The 27,232-nt window shown below is 44.0% G+C and overlaps 1 protein-coding gene across 1 annotated transcript in view; it reads left to right on the forward strand.

Moving 5' to 3' along the window:
• LOC124789254 (solute carrier family 22 member 1-like) overlaps positions 1 to 22,409 on the forward strand; it is a 45,234-nt gene extending 22,825 nt beyond the window's left edge. The window contains exons 4-5 of the mRNA XM_047256550.1: positions 16,853 to 17,067; positions 22,279 to 22,409. Coding sequence (XP_047112506.1) covers positions 16,853 to 17,067; positions 22,279 to 22,409 — 346 coding nt within the window. The remainder of the gene's footprint in view (positions 1 to 16,852; positions 17,068 to 22,278) is intronic.
• The last annotated feature ends 4,823 nt before the right edge of the window (positions 22,410 to 27,232 follow it).

Consider the following 27,232-nt stretch of genomic DNA (forward strand, 5'->3'; position numbering starts at 1 on the left):
TTAAAATCTCATTAGCAGTACCAGTATGTGTCCTAAGTATGTAAGCCTGATAGTCGTTATGTAATCGTGCAACTAACAAGCAAGAATGTACAACTAACAACACTGTGTCGTCTGTTCATTATAACAATGCATTCGTAATTTCTGTTTAAATAAGTTCTCTTGGTTCTTGACTGGATATTTCACTTCAAACATTGTTGTATGTTAACAGACTCTAAGTCTGACAAAGCATACTAGAAATGTGAAGTGAAAGGTTTTATGGCAAAGACAAAGTTAAAATGCAGATTATCTTTCAATAAACGGTTTTACATTTGAAATGTGGTACAATCTTTTACTCTTCAAAGTATTCAGAGTTTCAGCTTGAACGCAATTATCATGCAGTATACGTCGGTAAAGAATGCTAAAATTTTTCTCCAGGCTAGCGTCTTATGTTATTTTTCTCGGAGCCAGCGGGCGCACGCGGCTGCCTGCTGCATGCGGTGTGAGTCATAGTCTGTTCCTTTGTTGGCGCGCGCCGTTATTGGGATTTGGAGACCTAAGTTCTACAAATTCACCGTGACGAGAGGGCCCTGCCCTGTTTAAATCCCGCCAGTTCTGATGCAATTCAGGTCTGTCGTTACGATCACATCGTCTGTCGTCATGTCGGTAGTTCCTGTAGTTTCTTTCTTGTCGGTTAAGTGGTGGAGAATTTCTCCCTGAATCGTAACTGCGCGCTGGACCGTTGCGTCTAAAGTTATTCTGTCTCCCTTGATAATAATTGTTTTGGTTCCCATATTGTCTGTTTCTCTGATTGTCTCTGTGATAGTCATTACCGCGGAGAGGTGATCTTTCCCTGTAATTATTACTACTCTGCCAACGGTTGTCATACGGGTGGTGTCTGTTTTGGTCACGATTTGTGTTGTGAGAATAGCCTTGTCGCGTCCAGTCATTATTTCTGTCGTCACGGAATTGTGACGGATGTGACCTGTAGTGATTGTTTTCCTGTTTTCGCATTCTGCGATTGTCAGTGTCAATTTCCAATTCTTGTAACAGTCCCTGAAAAGCTTCAATGTCGTCTTTGCAACGTCCTGCTAAAATAATATGTCGTAAATGTTCAGGCAATTTGAGTAAGCAAATGCGGATGAGTTCTGAGGGGCTGTATGGGTTTGAAAGATATTGATTCTTATGCAACATGTCTTCAAAATATTTGACATGACTGGAAAATTGAGATTGTTCAAAGTGTTTCATCATCATGATGCTATGTTTTACACGGTCTTGTGTAGCTTGAGACCAATATGCTGAGAGGAAGGCATGGTAAAACTCTCCTTCACTGTGGCAATCGTGAATTACGATCGCATTCTTACAGCTGGTTCATTCTCTAAGTAGCCACACATAAATTCTAATCTGTGTTCCAACGACCAGTTGGGAGGAAAACAATGAGAAAATTGATGGAGCCATGCTTGTGGATGAATGTCGTTGCCAGAATTCTTAAATGTTTTGAATTTACGTGTAGTAATGAACAGCTTATAGTCAAAATCATCATGTCGGCGAGTCGCATATCGGTCATTGTTAGGTCGTGTCGGCCGTTCCATCTCAAAATTCGGTGCACATTGCCAATTTCTTTCATAACTTCCGAAATGCCCTGTGTTATTATTTTGCGGCTTTTCCGTATTTCTAAGTCCCTCTTCCCGTGTTAGAGCGCGAGTGGCCTCTGAAATACGTAATTCTTGTATTACCTGAGTCAGCTGGTCTTGTACTTCCCGGATTTCTCTTTGGTGTTGCGTATTAATTTGATTCTGATTTTGTTTGAATTTCCTAATTTGTTCGCACTCTTCTGTGTCATTGAAGACTACCGGTTTTGTGTCGTTCAGATTATCTTCTACCTTCGTAGATAAGTTAGTGAACTGATCCGAAAGTTCGGCTACTTTCTCCGATAGTGAACACATTTCCTCAATGTGTTTTTCTGAACCAAGTTTCAGATTGTCCATTTGTGTTGAAATCGAATCTACTGTGTTCTTTAAGTTTTCCTGAGTTTTTGCAAGTTGCGTAACCGAATCGGTAGATGCAACTGAGTCAAATTTAGCTTGCAAGGTCTCATGATTTTCATGAACAATAATTTGCAGTTCTTTTATGGCTGCTTCGTGATTCTGTAATGCCTTTTCATGCCGCGAAAAAATAGGTTGAAAATGCTCACAAATTTGAGTTTTTACGTCATTACAGACTTTTTGACATTTCGATTCAATGTTATGTAACTCAGTAGTTAAATCTTCACACGTTTGTTCAAGAGTTTGTTCCAATGAGTCTAACTTTTGAAGCTGTTGCTGTGTTTGTCTCTGATTTTGTTCCAGTGTGTCTAACTTTTTAAGATTTTGTTCCACTGTGTCCAATTTTTTGAGATTTTGTTCCACTGTGTCTAACTTTTGAAGCTTTTGCTGTGTTTGTCCCATTTGTTGTATTAATTGTAATAACAATGCATTGGTGTCTGAAACATGTTCCTCAGTGCTTTTCGGCAGTGAATTTACACCGGAAACATTCACATTTTGACAAGCAGAAAATGTGTCTTGACTTATTTGAGAAAACGGTGAGGATCCAAAACCTGAATCTACAGTATTTGCGAGATCGTGTCGTGTCATTTCGGCTTCCTGAGGCGAGCTTTTGCCGACCGATCGATCGATAATGCTTCCCTCTTCACTAATTGTTTCACTGTCCACGCCATTGTTTGACGCCCGCTCCATTTCCCTGTGCACAGTTACCAAATTACTACTTTGAACATTAGTTAATTCATTACTCTGCGGCGCTGATAAGCTACGCTCGTCGTCACTATTATTTCTCAGTTTAGTTTGGAGCCTAGTGTTACGTTTTTCACACGCCATAATTGTTACAATATTTCACACGATAACACAGAAAAGCACAATTTGAAGTGCAAAAATAGGAGAACACATTAACATAGCACTGAAAATAATATCTAGTTAATTGCAAGCGTAGCTGCGAAATACTTGGTGCAAATCTACATGCATGCCACAACTGTTTTACTGTACAACAATGAAAGGCTACAACTACAAAGGAGATTCTCTCTACAATTACGCGCTAGCAATAAACAAAAGCTACACTAAAAACACAAACTACAAGAAAAAATCAGAAGATTCCAGTGAGGTATCCTAGGCTAAGGGTCGACATATGAAACGTCCCCTTTGAACAATTATACATGACTGTGCTTAAACTGACACACAATATTTTGTTAGCGCAACGCAATCTGACTTTCAAAATTCCCTACAAAAGAATGGCCCTGACTAACATTAAACTATACCTTTCACAAATCACTTACCTCACAAAAATCTTCGCTGCTCAAGCTACTGCAATACAGCGAGCGCCACTACTGCCAGCTAAATAAAAGATTCAAACTATGGAAGGCACTAACTACTGATAGGGATAGTTAGCAAATGAAAGATATTAACAGAGAACAAACAATGTATTTACCTTGATATCATCATATATAAATATAGCAGTTCATGACAAATTTCAAAACTCCGCCATCTCTCTCCCCACATCCACCACTGCTGGCGGCTCACCTCCAACTGCGCAACGCTACGCGCTGTTCACAGCCAGCTGCCTAACACTACAATGGCGAGTATTACAACAATGCAAAGCAGCCACAGACTGCACACAGCACAGCCACTGATTTTCATACAGAGGTGGCGTTACCAATAAAAAAACCTAAACAGCCTACTTACAATAGTATCGACTGAAAGTTATAGTTTTGATATTCAGCAGTGACAATAGTATCCCATTGTTTAGTTGAGCTGTATAGCTATACACAACATTTGTATCCTGCTCTTCCAGTTGACATACATAGGTAAACCTCATCAGTGTTACATACGTCGTTCTTTTCGAATAGGTGGTGTCAGTGTAAAGGTCAACTGAAGGACGGGATACAAATTTTAGTTGCGTCGGGCGTTTCGCCTTTAATATTGCTAGCACGATCCGGAAAAATTGTACTGATAGTAGAGCTGGGAAACGAAAGGAAAGCGACAGCTGCGAAATTTCTATTACGTAGTGGAGTACACGAAAACATACGTAATGGCGCAATAAAAAATGAAATAAGTCAAAACAGTCAAATGCAGTAAAAGAAAGAAATAGAAAACTGAACTTACCAGACGGGAACTTCTTAAAAGAACCGAAGCTCGGCTCGCCTCGAAAAACGTCAACAAAAATCACATACCCACATACACAACAAGCAAAACATTACGAAAACACTCACACACACACACACACACACACACACACACACAAACACACGCATTCACCCCACCCCCATCCTAATGTGAAATTAGCTAACATACGGGTACCGGTACTACTTTAAACACCACATCGTCACATTCTTGACCTGAATCCACAGCCCCCCCCCCCCAAACCCATAATCCCACCAGAGGTTCCCCCCTGTTGTACTTCCTTTTGCCAAAATGCAACTCGTCATTTTCGACCATAACACACGGCCCCCTATATATCGCGTATTCCCTGCAAAAAGAGTACCAATCCACAACTGTACGCTTACTCACACAACATTCATGGACACACAGCCACGCAGGATATCTCAAACACCATCAGTACGTGATTTTCATAATGTCTCTCAAGGCGAGCTTAGATTTTTCTAACCACGTCCCTCGTCTAATGGACCGCCACAACCGATCTTTCCTGTAGCGCCATACGAATAAGTCGTGAGTACGGCGACAAGATACACTTGTGAGGCGCATATGTTCGCCGCACTCACGACATCGAACATACTCGGCAACGAGACCACACATTTGTAAAAAACAAATCGTGGCCAACATGTCTACGCCCATAGCTTCTCTCAAATCATCTATGTTCATCGGAACGGATAAATCAATAACTACTAACGAAAATGAGATACTAAAAATTGTCCTAAAATGAGAAACTAAAATTCCAAATTACCTCAATATCACTAAGAATGAAATAAGTACGGAATGAACTGCAAACAAACAATTATTTAAATAAATGCACACCAAGAATATTTTGAGCAATATGTAGCGATCTCTTTTAAAATCACATTCAAATATTTTAATGTACAGTGATAGCGCTTATCCGGAACACAGAACTGTTCCATTATCTATGGCCGAAAGTTAAGGCATTATTATCTACGAATAATGTAAGACGTTATGGGAGCCTTTATATTTAATGAAGTAACAGCTTTTTCATGAGATGAGAAAACATTTTATTTTCCAAGCACAGATCAAAAACTCGCAAGAATAAACAACTCGTAACCAAGCCGACTACGGCAAAGATAAATATCTATCAGCTGCAGCTTTCACCCGCTGTTTTTGGCGCAATGGATAAATGACGTCGCCACATCAGCCCCCCTCCTTTTGAAACCGGGTGCACCAGGTATGTTGGGAAACTTGCACTTGATTTTTCTACCAGCTCTCGTGAAAACATCTGGTGCAGGCAATGGCTGCTCCTGTTCTGCACTTGCTGCTTCGTTGTCCTCTTCTGAAACCGAGGGCTCGGCGAGACTATCTGCTGTTTCTTTGGCCTCCACGTTTGAGGGTGATTTTGCAGACCGAGGAAGGAGTGTACACTCTTCGGTGCAAGCAGGTTGAAGCCGGTCAATTGAGACTGTCTCTTCTTTACCATCCTTATCGATTTTGAAGCTGTGGCTTCCTCTTGTGATTACCCTGTATGGTCCAGAGTAAGGCGAAACAAGCGGCGGGCGCACCGTATCATCCCCAAGCCACACGTGGGACGTTGCTTGCAGGTCTTTATGTACAAACACTCTCCGGTCTCCATGTCTGACAGGGTTAGTGGGTTTGATGTTTCTCACTCTAACGCTGAGTTGTCTCGCGAATTGCGTGCATAGCTCAGGGGCGAACGGCTGTGTAGATGCTGGAACGATAAATTCTCCAGGAACCCTCAATTGCTCGCCATAAACCAATTCTGCGGAAGAGCATTGTAAGTCCTCCTCCACGGCCGTTCTCAATCCGAGTAGGACCAGCGGTAGTGCTTCAGGCCATGAAGTGGAACTACACATTAATGCAGCTTTGAGCGTGCGGTGTAGTCGTTCCACCATTCCATTACTAGATGGATGATAGCTTGTGGTGCGTAGGTGGTTGCACCCGCACAGTATTTTAGTAAAAGTTCATTGAAAAGTTGGCTTTCAAACTGCCTCCCGCGATCTGTTGTTATGTTTTGCGGAACGCCAAACCTGAAGAACCATGAATGCAAGAGTGCTTTTGCAACCGACTCCGCAGAAATGTCTTGTATTACAACTACTTCTGGCCACCTGGTAAAACGATCAATGATTGGGAGCAAATAGCGTTTTTCTGAAGAGCATGATAGCGGGCCCACAATGTCCACATGTATATGTGTAAATCTCGCAGATGGCGTCGGGAAGTCAGCAATAGGTGCAAAGACATGTCTGCTGATTTTATTACGCTGGAATGTTAGGCATGCACGCGCCCATGCACGACAATCTTTTTGTATGAAACTTCCTGGCAGATTAAAACTGTGTGCCCGACCGAGACTCGAACTCGGGACCTTTGCCTATCGCGGGCAAGTGCTCTACCAACTGAGCTACCGAAACACGACTCACGTCCGGTACACACAGCTTTACTTCTGCCAGTACCTCGTCTCCTACCTTCCAAACTTTACAGAAGCTCTCCTGCGAACCTTGCAGAACTAGCACTCCTGAAAGAAAGGATATTGCGGAGACATGGCTTAGCCACAGCCTGGGGGATGTTTCCAGAATGAGATTTTCACTCTGCAGCGGAGTGTGCGCTGATATGAAACTTCCTGGCAGATTAAAACTGTGTGCCCGACCGAGACTCGAACTCGGGTCCCGAGTTCGAGTCTCGGTCGGGCACACAGTTTTAATCTGCCAGGAAGTTTCATATCAGCGCACACTCCGCTGCAGAGTGAAAATCTCATTCTGGAAATCTTTTTGTATTCCAGGCCACACTACTTTGGAGGAAACTAACTTGGCTGTAGCTCGTACTCCTGGATGTGATAGGTTATGTAGTGCACTATAAATCTCGCGACGATATTGTTCTGGTATGTAAGGTCGCTCCTTTCCTTTTGCTACATCACACCAAATTCCGCCTGGAACATTTGGGACAGACACACGTCTGAGCTGCAGCGCAATTCTCTGCTCCTCTATTAGACGGCGCAAGAAAGGATCTTCTCGTTGTTTAGACGCTAACTCGGTCCAACGAACTGAATTTAAACTGGCACAATTCCTAGACAGGCATTCTGCGACCAGGTTGTCTTTTCCTGAAATGTGACGCACGTCAGTTGTGAACTGTGCAATGTACTCGACTTGCCTGCACTGACGTGGTGAATTGAGCTCTGTGTCTCGTTGAAATATAGCTACTAACGGCTTGTGATCGGTAAAAATTGCAAAGTGCCTCCCTTCGACAGACGTGCGAAAATGCTTTATGGCTAAGTAAATAGCAAGCAACTCACGGTCAATAGCACTCCATTTTTGCTGCTGTCGAGTCAGGTTTTTAGAGAAAAATGCGAGCGGCTGCCATCTGCCATCAACTTCTTGCTGTAGCGCTGCACCCACTGCTGTATGGCTCGCATCAACCATGAGCGCTAAAGGAGCGCTCAATCTTGGATGTCCCAGTAGTGTTGCCCGAGAAAGACATTTCTTTAAGTCATGGAAAGCTGCTTCAGAATCTGGACTCCATGGAATTTTACGATTTCCTGTTGTATTTTTACCTGCAAGTAACGTTGTGAGTGGCTCTTGGGCGGCAGCTAATTTAGGTAAGTGACGTCTGTAATAGTTGAGCATGCCTAAAAATCTGCGAAGTCCTTTGTAAGTTGTGGGAAGGGGCATCTGTTGTACTGCTTCAACCCGCTCAGGCAAAGGTGACAGGCCTGCTGCTGAAACCAAATATCCCAGGAACTTAACCTCGCGTTTTCCAAACGTGCACTTTGTTTCGTTAATAATTATGCCATACTCTGTCAGACGGCGGAAAAGCTGCCGCAGATGTTCGACATGCTGATATACAGAACCAGAGAATACTAAAATGTCGCCCATATAACAAAATACGAACGGTAATTCTCGAAACACCTCATGCATGAATCATTGCCATGTTTGGGCAGCGTTTCTGAGGCCAAATGGCATAAAATTGTACTCAAACAAACCGAATGGTGTGATAACTGCTGTTTTTTTAATGTCAGATGGAGCCATGGGAATCTGGGAAAATGCTTTGGCGCAATCAATCACAGTAAATATTTTGGCATTGCTAATCGTACCGTTAAAATCAGTCACATTGGGTACTGGGTAGCGGTCGGGAATTGTGCGGGCATTGAGCGCCCTGTAGTCCCCACATAGAGGCAGACGCCGCGGGCGGAAGGCAACGGGTTGACCTTGTGTCGTGCTGATGTGGTGTTGAGTATTGTGTCTGCATTTCCTGGTTGCGTTGACGGGTTCGGTAAGTGCTGGAGGGTCTTGAAGCGGTTTAAGAAAAAGTGATTCCTCCGACAGTGCTCTGATATTGCCTACAATGTACGCATCGTTACGACTGTCGGGTGTCTGCTTGCGTGACGCACACGTGTGCGCCCCGCTTAGTTGCGGGTACGAACTCGTATCACAATATCCCGACGCGGATGACGCGGTAGAGGAGCCGGAAATCTTCGTGCGGAAAGACACGGGCACATCGCACTGCACTTGAACCGACGCGGAAGACGCAGTAGGCAATATCCGTTGTGTGTGAACTGTCACCAAACGACGGTTAACCAGGTCGGGCATAAGTCGGTAGTTCCGTAAAAAGTCCGCTCCAATTATAGGACTCGGCACATCAGCAACCACAAAAGTCCATTTTGGATGGAAGTTGGAATTCAGATGTAATGCCAACTGTTTCTCACCATAGGCAGATATTCTGGAATTGTTTGCCGCAGTCAGCACATGTTGCGTTGTTGTCGTGAGTATATCACCTCTCTTTCTTGGATGAACACTGACTTCTGAACCTGTGTCAATCAGAAACTTCTCACCTGAAGAGAGGTCCAACACGAACAATCGGTGTGATTGGTTGACTGCAGATACAGTGGCGTTTCAACCTCTTTGAATCACGCTATGACTCGGGCGCCTATGTTGTTGTTGACGAACGTTAGCGCCCTTTAACGCCCGCCTTTTAAGTTTGGGTAGCTGCAGGGTTGAATACATTGACGGGCAGTGTTACCGAAGCGTCTGTGGTACCAGCGCCATTGATCTGTCAAATCCTGTTGGATAGCATTTCTTCGTCTTTTCCAACTGCGACTTCGTAGCTGCTGGTGGTGTGAAGTTACTTGCACGTTGAGTTTTGCCACTTGAGCTGCCAGTTGCTGCATGGTGGGTTCGGTCGATGAGCACTGCTGTTGGGGAGTATTATTGCATGTTCCTGGCTCACTGACGTCAGATTCCATCACACTACACGTTCTTGGGCCTCTATCCTGGCTGTAGTTGAATTCGGAACACGCAGAAACTTCGGTTAAGGTGTTTGCGATGGTGTCTAAGACTTGCAATGGTAAGTCTGTTTCTGCTGCAATGACGTCACGGATGTTGGCAGGAAGTTTACAAAGCCATATTAGACGTAAAGACTCTTCAGGTAGGAGTTCCGGGCCGGCTAATGTACGCAAGGCTTCGAGTACTTGTGACGGAGTCTTGTCGCCCAAATCTTCGTATGCGAAAATTTTTTGTAGTCGCACATCTGGTGACAACGTATAATGCTGTATGAGAGCTTCCTTTAGCACAAAGTAATTTTGTTGCGACAAGGTTTCTTCTACTTGCTCTATCACTTCTAAATTTAGATGTGAAACCACTATATTAAATTTGTCAATGTTGTTAGACACCTCACTCTGCCGAAATATGCATTCAGCCTGCGTAAACCAAAGCTGGGGGCGCGTCAGCCAGAACGCGGAAAGCTTAACATTTCCGTGTCGCGCGTAGGTACTCCCATCTTTTGCGTTAACATCTGTCGTTCCGTTTTGTGGCGAATCAAAGGGCGTGGACCGCGATCCTGGGTCGAACAGACTGTAGTCTTCAATCTTGATTCCACTGCCCCATGCTTTTGTCTCTGAATTCATTATTCTCGTCGGTATATATATTTTCTTTATGCTTCTGCTACGATTTTTCTGGGTCACCACTATGGGAGCCTTTATATTTTATGAAGTAACAGCTTTTTCGTGAGATGAGAAAACATTTTATTTTCCAAGCATAGATAAAAAACTCACAAGAATAAACAACTCGTAACCAAGCCGACTACGGCAAAGATAAATATCTATCAGCTGCAGCTTTCACCCGCTGTTTTTGGCGCAGTGGATAAATGACGTCGCCACAACGTCATTGGTCAAAGCCGACGGGTTGTATCCCCTGCTTCACTAGACCCTTACATTTTCATAAACAGTAATTACTGACAAAATTCATCAAGACATGTATTTACAAAAAATGGTTATGAACTCGAGAAATCATGTAGCTGAAATATACGTGAGGTAACGATTCAAATGTTTCTGAGCACTATGGGATTTAATATCTGAGGTCATCAGTCCCTTGGAACTTAGAACTACTCAAATCTAACCAACATAATGACATCACACACATCCATGCCCGAGGCAGGATTCGAACCTGCAACCGTAGCGGTCGCGCGGTTCCAAACTGAAGTCACACCCTCGGGGAGTCCATCCATCCGTGGCTGCAGAGGCGTAGCATCACCTGTATCGCGACGCTCCTTCCGGCCAACTTTCGCGCCATTGTTACCCAAACAAGGGAAACACCCATCACCCTCCTATCTCCTTTACACCAGTCTATTTCTCGATCTTGGTAGATACACAGAAGTGGAAACGTCATACTCCTTGCCATCCCACTTCTTCCTTCTCCCTCCCCACTCCCCTCTCCTTCGCCCCCCCCCCCCCCACCATACCCGTTAGCAGTTAGAGATCGAATCCTGTACAGTTGGTAAAGACTGGCGTGTCGCGAAAGGTTCGAGTAAGATCAATGTGGGCAACTGTGTTACGAGTAGGATGCTGCAACTTTTACTTGCTGCTGGCCCTGGTAACGGGCATAAATCTCCTTTTCGTTTTCCCTTCCTGGATGTAAGAAATGGTTTGCGTAAAATTACGCACTCATGCTCCATTTTTATCTCCTACAGCTTCCTCAAATGGTGATGATATCTTCCGGTTCAGCTATCTAGTATGCCAAGAACTTCATGCACTCGTGTGCCTTCGAAATGTACGCCGCTTCTGCGTAAGGTAGCACAGTATCCCAGTAATTATTGTGACATTATTACTCAGCATCTTCCCTATCGTTATGTCAGGTCCATAGAACAATAAGAAATTTGTCATGTTCTGCAGTTTACTTGTTGGTGTTAAACGCTTGTCCATAATTGATGCCGTTCGTAATTAATGACCAAGATGTTTTATTAATTCGAACTTGAATATACACTCCTGGAAATGGAAAAAAGAACACATTGACACCGGTGTGTCAGACCCACCATACTTGCTCCGGACACTGCGAGAGGGCTGTACAAGCAATGATCACACGCACGGCACAGCGGACACACCAGGAACCGCGGTGTTGGCCGTCGAATGGCGCTAGCTCCGCAGCATTTGTGCACCGCCGCCGTCAGTGTCAGCCAGTTTGCCGTGGCATACGGAGCTCCATCGCAGTCTTTAACACTGGTAGCATGCCGCGACAGCGTGGACGTGAACCGTATGTGCAGTTGACGGACTTTGAGCAAGGGCGTATAGTGGGCATGCGGGAGGCCGGGTGGACGTACCGCCGAATTGCTCAACACGTGGGGCGTGAGGTCTCCACAGTACATCGATGTTGTCGCCAGTGGTCGGCGGAAGGTCCATGTGCCCGTCGACCTGGGACCGGACCGCAGCGACGCACGGATGCACGCCAAGACCGTAGGATCCTACGCAGTGCCGTAGGGGACCGCACCGCCCCTTCCCAGCTAATTAGGGACACTGTTGCTCCTGGGGTATCGGCGAGGACCATTCGCAACCGTCGCCATGAAGCTGGGCTACGGTCCGGCACACCGTTAGGCCGTCTTCCGCTCACGCCCCAACATCGTGCAGCCCGCCTCCAGTGGTGTCGCAACAGGCGTGAATGGATGGACGAATGGAGACGTGTCGTCTTCAGCGATGAGAGTCGCTTCTGCCTTGGTGCCAATGATGGTCGTATGCGTGTTTGGCGCCGTGCAGGTGAGCGCCACAATCAGGACTGCATACGACCGAGGCACACAGGGCCAACACCCGGCATCATGGTGTGGGGAGCGATCTCCTACACTGGCCGTACACCACTGGTGATCGTCGAGGGAACACTGAATAGTGCACGGTACATCCAAACCGTCATCGAACCCATCGTTCTACCATTCCTAGACCGGCAAGGGAACTTGCTGTTCCAACAGGACAATGCACGTCCGCATGTATCCCGTGCCACCCAACGTGCTCTAGAAGGTGTAAGTCAACTACCCTGGCCAGCAAGATCTCCGAATCTGTCCCCCATTGAGCATGTTTGGGACTGGATGAAGCGTCGTCTCACGCGGTCTGCACGTCCAGCACGAACGCTGGTCCAACTGAGGCGCCAGGTGGAAATGGCATGGCAAGCCGTTCCACAGGACTACATCCAGCATCTCCACGATCGTCTCCATGGGAGAATAGTAGCCTGCATTGCTGCGAAAGGTTGATATACACTGTACTAGTGCCGACATTGTGCATGCTCTGTTGCCTGTGTCTATGTGCCTGTGGTTCTGTCAGTGTGATCACGTGATGTATCTGACCCCAGGAATGTGTCAATAAAGTTTCCCCTTCCTGGGACAATGAATTCACGGTGTTCTTATTTCAATTTCCAGGAGTGTAGTACCTTAGTCCGTAACTAAAGTCTCCGCAACAGAATACTCTGATGACAGCAGTCGGCCTGACGTATGCGTGGTACACAGTTCCTCACATACCGCAACACGTCCTGTCTGTGTGTCCACCACCAGTAGTGTTGGGCTATACGTCACCTTGTTGTTGTACAGACTCAGCGTCCGGCCATCACAAAATTATGCGCTTCCTTTATACACTTCATTCCACGCGTGACTGGTACCACAATACAAGGTCCGAGTTTTGTTTCTTTACATACGACTTTTCACGCCCAGTGTACAGTGGTTGCGCTGCAAATAGCTGGCTGTCCACTTCAGCAGCTTGTGCCTTTTGCCATTCTGCAAAAGTGATACCCACACATCGTTCATACATACCTTCCTACTAAGACTACTGGAATTTTCATGTGCCTTAACACGTCGATGAGTCACCTGAAAATGAAGTTGCAAGACGGGTGTTTAGTCTTTTCTTAACTATCGCTTCCTGACCAACTCTCAGGTAAATAATTTCTTACTTCCATAACTCTGGAAGCGTTGGAATTCTCGTCGTACTGCGAGTGTTTATGCCAAAGCGTGCTGTACAAATGTATTGGGAGAGGTTGCACGGTTACGGGCTGGAATTACGGGTAGGTAACAGTTAAGAAACTTAGATATATTCTTCAACACAAATGAAATTTGAGGCAGTGTTTCAATTATGGGAGCCACTAATCCACAATGCTGCGTTGTCAATGGAAGTACCCTGTTGCGCACCCGAAAATATTTGAACTGAAAAAGTTTTAAAGAAACAGACAAGTTCGCTTATTGCATTTTAAAATGGAATGACAAGATGGAAGCAGATAAAGCTGCCTACCTTGCTTTTGTAGGAAACAAAGAAAAGGCTCGAATTTCAAATGCACTAGGGGGTAAACAACATGCAGAGGGAATAAAGTAGCCGTGAGAATTCTAGAGATTTCTTTCAGGACCCCATAGACCGTAGCACTCACAACCTTTTCGTCCGCCCCGGTAGCTGAGTGGTCAGCGTGACAGACTGTCAATCCTAAGGGCCCGGGTTCGATTCCCGGGTGGGTCGGAAATTTTCTCCGCTCAGGGACTGGGTGTTGAGTTGTCAAAATCATCATCATTTCATCCCCATCGACGCGCAGGTCGCCGAAGTGGCGTCAAATCGAAAGACCTGCACCAGGCGAACGGTCTACCCGACGGGAGGCCCTAGCCACACGACATTTCCATTTTACCACCTTTTCGACAGCAACTCGTAGGATCGACGCCAGGCGCGCGTGGCATAAACTCTGACGTCCGTCTATAGCATATTCTCATGATGTGATGAAATTAAAAGCAAAGCTGAATTCTACAAGTCTAACTGAAAAGGTAATGGAGGTTAGCAAGCTGTTCGTAGCACGGCTGCACTCCGTCACGCCAACGTTCCCATTAACACAGGACGAATAAGCCATGAGAAACGAACGAGGATGGAATGAGGCATGACTGAGCAACGAATGAGATGGAGTACTCTGTCTTCATCCATTTTATAACCTTGCTAGTGTGCCTCCACACCTAAAAGCACCCCAGCACCTCTTTACTCACACGAAGTGTTGAAAGCTATTGACAAGGGATTTCTAGTTGATTCCGTATTTCTAGTTTTCCAGAAGGCTTCTGACACTGTAACTCACAAGTGGCTTGTAATCAAACTGCGTGCTTATGTAATACCGTCTCAGTTCTGTGACTGGATTCGTGATTTCCTGTCCGAGAGGTAGCAGTTTAGTAATAACTGACTGAAAGTCATCGATTTCTGACGTTCCCCAACGTAGTGTTATAGGCCCTATACTGTTCCTCTTCTATACATGGAGATTCAAGAAGATATGCAAATATTTTAATATGTTATTCTACAAGTAAAACTAAAGAAAAAAGTTCATATAAACATAAAAATGGCTCTGAGCACTATGGGACTTAACATCTAAGGTCATCAGTCCCCTAGAACTTAGAACTACTTAAACCTAACTAACCTAAGGACATCACACACATCTATGCCCGAGGCAAGATTCGAACCTGCGACCGTAGCAGTCCCGCGGTTCATATAAACATAGATCCGCAAATGTTTAAGGAGTTACGGCTAATCAAAGATTTTGCCTGAATATTAGCAACTTCGATAATATGAAGCCATCGCAAAACTGTACGAGATTAAAGTAAAGCACGATTTCCATTTATTTTGTTGTCATTGATCTGGTGAATCTAATAAAACATATCCCAGACGTGTACCTGCATTAGTTTTCCAGAGTATCCATAGAAGCAAAGATTGTTATTCAAGTAAACTTGTTTACTTTCCATTAACAATGTAGAAACGTTTATGTCATTGTTAGCAACCGTCAGTGAGTTGTTTGTCATTTAATAACCTTGAAATGAGTTAGTTTTCTGCATTTTTCAGTGAAAGAGCATCATAACAACAATGTATTTAAGGGAAACTACACAGTAACTGTAGTAGTTTGCAGATTATTTATGAAATAGGGATGCCTTTCAAATTTACGACGGAGGAATACGCGGCTATGGTGTTTATTTATGGCAAATGTGATGGTAATGCTAAGGCTGCAGTTAACGAATATCGCGTACGTTATCCAACTGCGAGGATTCCGAATTCACGAACCATTAGCGGAGTCTTTCGAATGTTATGGCAGACAGGTTCTCTGCCTAGCGTTCATAATCAGTACGAGCTCTCGATACCTGAAGACGATGTTGAGGAGATTATGGATGCAGTTCAACATTGCCCTGGCAGCAGTACAAAAATTTTATTCTCTATAACTCCTGTTGAAAACTTTGTGCAATTGTGTGCAATTTAAAAAATAAATTGGGCCAAGTAGATAACGAATGAAAAATTTTACGAAATTATGTCTTTGCTTCGCTGGAGGTTCTGGAAACCAACTGCACATACACGTGCTTCACTTTAACGCCGTACAGTTTTGTGATGGCTTCATGTTAGCGAAGTTGCTAAATTTCAGGCAAAATCTTTTATTAGCCGTAACTTCGTAACTAAACATTTGCGGATGTATGTTAAATGAACTTATTTCTCTAGTTTTACTTGTAGAATAACATACTAAAATATTCGCATATCTTCGTGAATCACCCTGTATAAACGATTTAGGAGAATTTGATCAGCCGCCTTAGGTTGCCTGCAGATCATGCAGTCGTTTATCGTCTAGTAAAGAAGATCAGAACAGATTTCAAAACGCTTTGGAAAAGATATCTGTGTGGTACGAAAATTCGAAATTGACCCTAAATAATGAAAAGTGTGAGGTCATCCGAGTGAGTGCTAAAACAAATCTGTTAAAGTTCAGTTTCACGACAAATCAGTCAATTCTTAAGCTCGTAAATTCAACTAAATACCTAGGAATTACAATTACGAACAATTCAGAATGTTATTTTGACTCTGCAGCGGAGTATGCGCTGATATGAAACTTCCTGGCTGATTAAAATTGTATGCCGAACCGAGACTCAAACTAGGGACCTTTCCTTTTCGCGGGTAACTGCTCTACCAACTGAGCAGGAGAGCTTCTGTAAAGTTTGGAAGGTAGGAGACGAGGGACTGGCAGAAGTAAAGCTGTGAGGACGGAGCGTAAGTCGTGCTTGGGTAGCCCAAGTGGTAGAGCACTTGCCCGCAAAGGCAAAGGTCCAGAGTTCGAGTCTCGGTCCGACACACAGTTTTAGTCTGCCAGGAAGTTTCATATCAGCGCACATTCCGCTGCAGAGTGAAAATCTCATTCTGGCTATCTGTCTGTCATACTACACCTGGACCTGCATCTGGGATACAACAGCGTGCATGTCCCATCTCTTTTGTCGCGTACAAGCTTCCCAATTTTCTTTGTATGATGATGGTAAAATCGCATATTTAAGTTCAATTTTTATACAAATATAGCTTAATGACAATTTTTAACCAGACGTTACATTAAAGAATGTGTCATAAGTCCATTTAAAGGAGTCTGTGCATGTTGATACTTGTTAGTGGATATAATGTGCGCATTTCTGGTTGTTACTAGGTCGGTGTACCTGCTGACTATGTTCTCACCAGTGATAGCGGTGAGCCAACTGAGTGCGAACCCTTTCCTGGGGATAATGGCTCAAGGGGCGGCCATTTTCGCTGCCTTCTACGTGGTGAACTACTTTGGAGCGAGGTTCGGTCGCCGCTGGCCCGGTGCAGCCAGTGCACTCTTGGCCGCACTGGCCTGTCTTCTCATCTTCTGCCTGTTCACTGGTGAGCTGTGTCCATGTGTCTCTGCTGATTTAGCCTCTATCTTATCTAAAAATTGGATGAAAATCGTAAGAGATTACAGTTAGTTAGTGGTCTAACATTCAGACAGGACCGCCGTGGTAACCAGCTGGGTTAACGATGAGGTGAGTAGAGGTGGAGAAAAGCCAACATACAACCATCTTGTGTAGAAACTGTGATGGAGTGATACTGACAGATTGGAGGTTGGTAAAACTGAGAGAGAAATAAACAGATCCCTTTGTTTTTAGACAATGTTCGCTTTTTTGCTGCTCTTAGACTGTCACAACAACTAATGCGACATGTTAGACACTGACAAAATTCAATTATAAATGGCCAAGTACAGTAACGTGTGGTGATGATTAATGTACGCTGTTACACAATCGAAGGTTTAGTATGCCAACCCCTGCACAAATTTGGTGAGGTGCAAGGTTTCTCCAGTCTTTCATCCTGCTTGAGATAATGGCGTAGTGGAGAAAACTATTCTGCTCTCAGCAAAGAGTAATGCACTTAGTTTCCTATTAAGAGGAATAATTCATTGTGAGTAATTGGGTTGATCATGAATGGGATAGCAGATCTTTAGGGGATGGAGGGGGCAGGATACAATACAACAAGTGAGAAAACGATATACTGCCTTAAATGGACACAATAAATACTCAAATATGCTGATAAATGCAGTGTGCAGTTCTACAGCTAATCCATAAATTTAATCAGCACGAATAGAACGGCAGAAATGCCGACAATATGATCAACAGTGATCTAAATTGCAAGTGCAAGTAATCGCTATGTCAATATTCAGCCACTTTGTTGAGAACAACCATAAGGCCATAAAATAAAAGTAAAAACATATCAGTTATCGAAAAAGGCCATTTTGTGGTGCTAGATGTTAGTCTTAGTGCTTTACAATTTCTGCTTGTTGCCTGCTGTTGTGCACACAGATATTCTTGTACATGAAACGAAATCTTTTTGTAATAAAACTCATTAATACGATTTATTTGAATTAACACCATCATTTACCATAATCAGCCCTATAATTTTCTTGTCCATTATCAGGGGAACATGGCATTTGTGAAAGTAACTGTTTGACGTGAGCACAATATGTAGCTGCAAAATCTAACCAGTATTAAAAGTGGAGACCATCCTCAGCTTATAATTAAAGTGAATCCCAGAACCATGGGTTCAACCCAAAAATCCTTGCTGAGAAAATGTACAAAAACGAATAATTTAGAGTTACTTCTATTGTAAGCTGCTGAGGATGCTTATTATAACCATACATAAAATGGTTGTTTAAGAAACAGTAAGAAATTCTATTTCATGAGATGAACAACAGTTATTCTACTTTATGAGTTAAGCACTGGTTTGTTTATAACCAAGGATAAATGCTCACATATAGCATTAAACTTTCACGTAATATGCATCTGCTTGAAAATAACGACTACCACATCCAACTTGCTATGACAATCATTGAGATACATACTCGAAAGTAATAAATTTTCTCAGCTAACTTCTCAACGTTGGAACCTATTTTATTTTAGAATACACTTTAATTAATAGAAGTGTAAAGATAATTTATGTTTAAAAGATGCAAAATATCCATTGTGTATTACATCATGCTAAGCCATTACATTTATAGAGGCTCATTCTCGCTGTGTGTGCTGAAACAAAAAATTGCGATCAAATGTGGGAGAACCACACAATAAAATTACAAGAACTAAATGTTATAATTCGTTCCTTTGTACCTATTTTTAATACTGAAAATGCTTTAGAATCTATGCAGAATATATGTTATTCCTACATCATTCGATCATAGGTTTATTTCTTCACATTGTATTAACACTTGTCAAAAATACATTTAAAGATAGTACCTTCCAGTCAATGTTATTACAAGTTTTGAACTTCATGATACGTTGAAATACAAATATAACAAATTTATACGTTTTATACTTATAAATTAATTACCTAGTTCAATGAACACAATATTATTTTATTTTAAGGTAATTATTTCTTTTTAGCTCAGAATTTGGAGCTCTTGGTAGCATTAAATAACTTAGTTTCTGTAGTGGACTGACAAGACAGCCAGTCCACAGTGACGGGTAACCGAAAGGCACGCGCTTAAACTCACGTAGGCTGGCGTGAGGTCTGAAACAGGATACGTAATGAATGCTATAAAGAAAAGTACGTAGCTGCTGGAATACTTAACTTTAATCCATCATTGGTGTACATCGCTCTTGGCGATACAAGTTAGACTCTTTAGATACATGCAATATACTGTTAATGGCGCCTTGCTAGGTCGTAGCAATTGACTGAGCTGAAGGCTATGCTAACTATCGTCTCGGCAATTGAGAGCGTAATTCTCGGTGAACCATGGCTAGCAACGTCGGCTGTACAACTGGGGCGAGTGCTAGTAAGTCTCTCTACACCTGCCGTGTGGCGGCGCTCGGTCTGCTATCACTGATAGTGGCGACACGCGGGTCCGTCGTGTACTAGCGGACCACGGCCGATTTAAAAGGCTACCACCTATCAAGTGTGGTGTCTGGCGGTGACACCACAGTTTCACTTAGCAAAAGTGAAAATAGTTGAAGTAAAAATGGAGAAGAAGTGAAATGGTACATCTGCTTTAATTTTAAGTTTAATAGGAAACAGTCTCCTTCAAAGTATGACACTATGACTGCCAATAACAGAGACACAATATAATGTAAATGTAAAAATAATATTTGGGGAATTTCAAACAAATTCACTTAAGATGGGATCTATTAAAACAACAAAGGAATGCAACCATTTGACAAACTGTGGAATCTTAAATTGGAAATTTGTTTGACAAATCTGTAATGATCACATTTCAATTCTTTTCATTACATTATGAACATACATCACAAACTGCAAGAAAGTAAAATAAAGGGTCAAGAAGATTTGCATATGTCATGAATTACAGCTTGAGTATATTTTTCAGCATGGTGTTGGCCGACGTCTTCTCACAGCCTTCTATGGTCTATCGTTCTCGTAACCTCCCAACAGTTTACTTCTGTAACCTCGGAGTAATAAAATGTGACTACCTTCTCAAAAAAAAAAAAAAAAAAAAAAAAAAAAAAAATTGTGGCTCACATGTAACCTTTCAATAATTAACTGACTGTGAATTTAAACTGGTAAATTTTGGACATCAGCAGTGCTGCGTTATGGCCCTGGAAGATCACACTGACTAAATTGAAAATTCTTACCTCAATGAAGTCGCCGAACAACGCGTATATATCTGCTCCTATAAGAAATTTTTCTGGCACAGCCCAGTGTAATGCTGGCCGCTAGATTTTTCATGTGTAAAAAGAAACAACTGATTTTTATTTACGATAGTCGGGATGACCATGGACAAGAGAATTAGTAATACACTCCTGGAAATGGAAAAAAGAACACATTGCCACCGGTGTGTCAGTCCCACCATACTTGCTCCGGACACTGCGAGAGGGCTGTACAAGCAATGATCACACGCACGGCACAGCGGACACACCAGGAACCGCGGTGTTGGCCGTCGAATGGCGCTAGCTGCGCAGCATTTGTGCACCGCCGCCGTCAGTGTCAGCCAGTTTGCCGTGGCATACGGAGCTCCATCGCAGTCTTTAACACTGGTAGCATACCGCGACAGCGTGGACGTGAACCGTATGTGCAGTTGACGGACTTTGAGCGAGGGCGTATAGTGGGCATGCGGGAGGCCGGGTGGACGTACCGCCGAATTGCTCAACACGTGGGGTGTGAGGTCTCCACAGTACATCGATGTTGTGGCCAGTGGTCGGCGGAAGGTGCACGTGCCCGTCGACCTGGGACCGGACCGCAGCGACGCACGGATGCACGCCAAGACCGTAGGATCCTACGCAGTGCCGTAGGGGACCGCACCGCCACTTCCCAGCAAATTAGGGACACTGTTGCTCCTGGGGTATCGGCGAGGACCATTCGCAACCGTCTCCATGAAGCTGGGCTATGGTCCCGCACACCGTTAGGCCGTCTTCCGCTCACGCCCCAACATCGTGCAGCCCGCCTCCAGTGGTGTCGCGACAGGCGTGAATGGAGGGACGAATGGAGACGTGTCGTCTTCAGCGATGAGAGTCGCTTCTGCCTTGGTGCCAATGATGGTCGTATGCGTGTTTGGCGCCGTGCAGGTGAGCGCCACAATCAGGACTGCATACGACCGAGGCACACAGGGCCAACACCCGGCATCATGGTGTGGGGAGCGATCTCCTACACTGGCCGTACACCACTGGTGATCGTCGAGGGGACACTGAATAGTGCACGGTACATCCAAACCGTCATCGAACCCATCGTTCTACCATTCCTAGACCGGCAAGGGAACTTGCTGTTCCAACAGGACAATGCACGTCCGCATGTATCCTGTGCCACCCAACGTGCTCTAGAAGGTGTAAGTCAACTACCCTGGCCAGCAAGATCTCCGGATCTGTCCCCCATTGAGCATGTTTGGGACTGGATGAAGCGGCGTCTCACGCGGTCTGCACGTCCAGCACGAACGCTGGTCCAACTGAGGCGCCAGGTGGAAATGGCATGGCAAGCCGTTCCACAGGACTACATCCAGCATCTCTACGATCGTCTCCATGGGAGAATAGCAGCCTGCATTGCTGCGAAAGGTGGATATACACTGTACTAGTGCCGACATTGTGCATGCTCTGTTGCCTGTGTCTATGTGCCTGTGGTTCTGTCAGTGTGATCATGTGATGTATCTGACCCCAGGAATGTGTCAATAAAGTTTCCCCTTCCTGGGACAATGAATTCACGGTGTTCTTATTTCAATTTCCAGGAGTGTATCTTTAAATTCAGATTAATGATGGTCAAAAGTTATTTTTATAAGAAAGATTATTATTAAAAGATTTTTTTAAAAACATGTACGTGGTACTTGATATGACAATAGTGCAAAATCAATTGTTACAAATCACATATGCGCGCGGCTATGAATAGTAATACTTGGTTTCACATCGCCCAGGCAACGCCATCGCTCTTCACGACTGCGAGCTACTACTCGTACTGTTGTCGACACTACTCTCTGGTCTGCGATTCTATTGTAGCTTACATATCGCAGGCAGCGCGTGGACATTCAATCGAAGTTGCATCTGCTCGAGTGCGCTAGCAATAAATTCCATATTCACGGACCTCTTAGAGTCTCTTTCTCAGAACTGAATGTACAAAAATTCTCTTTCTGCACAGCACACTTCGAGGGCGCACCCGTCGTGATGGGGACCTTGCTGATGCAGTTCAGCACCACTGCCAACATGAGCATGACCAACCTGCAGAGCATCGAGGTGCACCCCACATGTCTACGCCAGATCGCAACCTAGTGTCGAATGGGCTGTCGCCGGGGTTGCCATGTCTGCTCTGCCCTATTTGGCGTTGATGGTACCTGAAATGTTAGGTGTAACACATCAGTAGCCGGAAAAAAGCACTATTGATCTATTACAAAGTTGCTCATCCAAGTTCAGTCGCAGATGCTGCAACGGAGGTATTTTGGATCATACAGAGATGTACTGTCAGAATTTTGAGAGCACACGATCGAAGAAGCACCAAGTACAATGTTAGTTCCTCCGACGGACACTACCTGAACTATCGCGACACCCGTCTGTAATGCGAAATTGACCACTAGATATCCAGAGAGACAGACGATCCAGTGTTAAACGAGGTGGGGAGTATTGTGTGGTCAGTAGAGAAGCAAGAACAGCAGAACTGTACTGTCAGAAGAACTCATTGACCTCGAACGTGGAATGTCACTTCAGTTGCCAGAGGTTACAACAGCTAAAATGCCGCAGAAGTTGAAACTTAGTTCTGCCTTTAGTTCTCTTAAACTGAATGTTACTCAGTTTGAAAGCTCGTCCATCGGTTCTGTCTGGTACATTGTGATACCCAGCATGTCGTGCAAAAGTAGAGGCTGATAATGTTTTTCCTGTGATTGATGTCTCAGAACACCCCTAACCTCATACTGTAAGTATGATTCATGAAATGTCGATCTGTCGTAAGATGAGTAACTACCCACTCGAAGCGAATCATATCTGGAAAATTTGCTGTGTAAGAGAGACAAGTTTAAAAAGTTGTACAAGAGTACAAGAACTGGAATGGTACACAGCATTCTTAACGATGTGTGAAATTACCGTTGGCGCATGTTCATTCCGTCTGGAATATTATCTTTCAAGAATATCTCTCGTAACCGATCAAAAGCTAGCTTATAACCAAACTTCAAATAAAATTACCCTCCCTCCACTCTGGAAAAAACGATCACGAGAAATTTGTAGGTCTATATTGTTGAGGTCAGTCTGTTGCAGCATGTTTCACTCTTGCGAATTTGGACGTTTATGGAGCAGAAAAATCTCCTGTTTAAAAATGAACGAGTACTCCGTAAGCGGACATCTTGCGAGACACAGCTCACTCTGTTCCGTCATGAAATCCAGAGTGTCTATGGTGATGCCATTTCACTGACTTGTACAAGGCACTCTATATATTTCCGCAATGTCTTCTCGTGAACCTGATTCAAGACTTGCACGTAGTACTCAGCAAATGGTTCTTAAGAGGACAAAATCGACCTAAATGGAAAAGTAATTTCTGGAATACCTAGTGTTATAGAGCCATTACTACTTAAAATGTGTAGAAATGTTTTAGAGGACAACATAGGAACCTCTTTGAATCTGTCTGCAGATGGTGCTGTTGTCTATAGCAAAACTGGAACCCAGAACCCGCATAGCATAGACTAATGGTGCATGGACTGGAATTTATTCTGAAACTAAACTATTGGTAAAAAGTTTTCGACCGCCCATAATAAAAACTATATACTTTATTCCAATATATAAACATATCGCACAAAGTAAATATTATTCACTGAAACAGTATTTAGAACCAAACAGAACACATGTAGTAATGTTTCACAAGGTTTATAAGTATATTATTTTTGCATGTTTTAGAATCAAAGAACCTATTGATGATGGCGATATTGTCGCTAAAAATAGTTTGGGAGTTGATAAGTAAATAACAAAAGTGTTTTGCTTCAAGGCGAACTCACAGTCCCATACTTCTGTTCCAACTAAAAACATATATTCTCGTTCTGTCGTTAAAAATAATACAACATGGTTTAGATTTTTAGCCTTTTCTCAGTGTCTATCCTTTCTCTCAGAACAGCTGCACAAACTTTTGCCATTCTGGAGATAAGATTTTGTACTGTTTTTGAAGATATTTCTGCACTAAACTCCTGTAAATAATTGTACACATCTTCAAAATTAAATGACCTTAGTTTCTGACCGCTCCACGAAGTTCATTCCGTAAGACTTCAGTGGGATTTAAGTCAGGCGACTGACTTGGCCAAGTCATATTTCCCAAATATCCCTTTTCTATTGACATACCCTCTGCACAATTTTGAAGCATGTTTGGGATCATTGTCATGTTGCAGAACAAACCCGCGACCAGTAACTCCCTTGCTAGATAGAACTGCATTGTTGACCAGAATCATGTGCTATCCTTCCTTCGTTAATGTTTCCTTAATTCTCACTAGATCACCGACCTAATCACCTACAAAACACGCCCACACCATGACCAACACTCCATCATGACTCACCTTTGGTGTCACACACTGCTCATCACTAGTTCTCCACGAAGTCGGAGAACAGTCGTTCGACGACGGCTGTAAAGTAATTCTCACTTAGATTCGTCCGCGAGTAACACCTTGGACCATTGCTGCACGCTCCAATCATTATGTTGCCGTGCTCATTGCAATAACTGTGCCTTGTTTTGTTTCCTTAATAAAGGTCGTTTGGCCGCTATGCATCCCTTTGAACGTTCTTCACGAAGACGGCGTTACACTGTTAAGAGAGGGGTTGGAACTGCTCGCATACATACTTTACTCCCTCACAAGTTTTAGGTTCGGTAAGAGTCCATTGACGTTTACTCTGTACACATGTGAGCTGATCTTCCCTGTACGATGTTACTCGGGGTCTTCCCGATCGCGAAACAATTGCACTGGCTGCAGTTTGCTTCAACCACTGCAGAGTACACACCACTGTAAATCGGGCTACGCCAAACTTTGTAGCTATTATCTCGTTAGAACTGCCTCCAGATGCAGAGCTACAATTACAGCACATTTTGCGATGCCATTCGCCTGCTTCCCTCCCAGTTTCACCTAATAGGGTATGAACCTTATCAGTGCATACAAACACACCGCTAGATGAACACAATGTACTGTAAACCAATGGAAAGTGATTGCTTCACAGAGAGCTGAAGAAATAGAAACGTCTTAGCTAATGGCACGTCAGAGTTGTTGTGGATACCCATCAACGCCCCTCTGTGCGAACAGCCAGTCAGATACACAACAGACGCACTTAGTTTTTACATGTTTACACTTGTTCTATTTTCAAATGGGTGTATGAAGAATATTCAAAACAAATTTCCTCTTTTAAGCACAAATCTGTAGTTGTGGCAGTTGACTGAAAACTTTTGAGCGGTAGTGCAAATAAATACAACGTACTGGACTGTACGATTGCGGTATTGGTAACAAACAACTCGAAACAGTGACAGTAAGATTGTAGAGGTAACCATCCAGAACGGCGTCAAGTGCAATGACTGCATAAAATTAACTATAGGAAAACCCAATGTCAGGCTGAGATTCATTGGAAGATTATTAAGAAAATGTAATTCATCCACGAAAGAAGTGGCGTATAAAAGACTTGTGAGAGCGGTTCTCGAGTATCATCCATCAGTCTAGGAACCTTACCAGGCTGGATTAACAGATGAAGTAGAAAAGTTCAAACGAAGAATGGCACGTTTCACCACGGAATCTTAGGGTAAACACGAGAACGTTAGCGAGAGCCTCAAGAATATACACTACTGGCCATTAAAATTGTTACACCACGACGATGACGTGCGACACACGCGAAATTTAGCCGACAGGAAGAAGATGCTGTGATATGCAAATGATTAGCTTTTCAGAGCATTCACAAAAGGTTGGTGCCGGTGGCGACACCTACAACGTGCTGACATGAGGAAAGTTTCCAACCGATTTCTCATACACAAACAGCAGTTGATCGGCGTTGCCTGGTGAAACGTTGTTGTGATGCCTCGTGTAAGGAGGAGAAATGAGTACCATCACGTTTCCGACTTTGATAAAGGTCGGATTGTAGCCTATCGCGATAGCGGTTTATCGTATCGAGACATTGCTGCTCGCGTTGGTCGAGATCCAATGACTGTTAGCACAGTATGGAATCGGTGGGTTCAGGAGGGTAAATCGGAACGCCGTGCTGGATCCCAAAAGCCTCGTATCACTAGCAGTCGAGATGACAGGTATCTTATCCGCATGGCTGTAACGGATCGTGCAGCCACGTCTCGATCCCTGAGTCAACAGATGGGGACGTTTGCAAGACAACAACCATCTGCACGAACAGTTAGACGACGTTTGAAGCAGCATGGACGACTATCAGCTCGGAGACCATGGCTGCGGTTACCCTTGACGCTGCATCACAGACAGGAGCTCCTGCGATGGTGTACTCAGCGACGAACGGCACGAATGGCGAGACGTCATTTTTTCGGATGAATCTAGGTTGTGTTTACAGCATCATGATGGTCGCATCCGTGTTTGGAGACATAGCAGTGAACGCACATTGGAAGCGTGTATTCGTCACCACCATACTGGCGTATCACCCGGCGTGATGGTATGGGGTGCCATTGGTTACACGTCTCGGTCACCTCTTGTTCGCATTGACGGCACTTTGAACAGTGGACGTTACATTTCAGATGTGTTACGACCCGTGGCTGTACCCTTCATTCTATCCCAGCGAAATCCTACATTTCAGTAGGATAATGCACGACCGCATGTTGCAGGTCCTGTACGGGCCTTTCTGGATACAGAAAATGTTCGACTCCTGCCCTGGCCAGCACATTCTCCAAATATCTCACTAACTGAAAACGTCTGGTCAATGGTGGCCGAGCAACTGGCTCGTCACAATACACCAGTCACTACTCTTGATGAACTGTGGTATCATGTTGAAGCTGCATGGGCAGCTGTACCTGTACATGCCATCCAAGCTCTGTTTGACTCAATGCGCAGGTGTATCAAGGCCGTTATTACGGCCAGAGTTGGTTGTTCTGGGTACTCATTTCTCAGGATCTATGCACCCAAATTGCGTGAAAATGT

The sequence above is a fragment of the Schistocerca piceifrons genome, chromosome 3, assembly GCF_021461385.2.
Source record: "Schistocerca piceifrons isolate TAMUIC-IGC-003096 chromosome 3, iqSchPice1.1, whole genome shotgun sequence".
Taxonomy (NCBI): Eukaryota; Metazoa; Arthropoda; class Insecta; order Orthoptera; family Acrididae; genus Schistocerca; species Schistocerca piceifrons.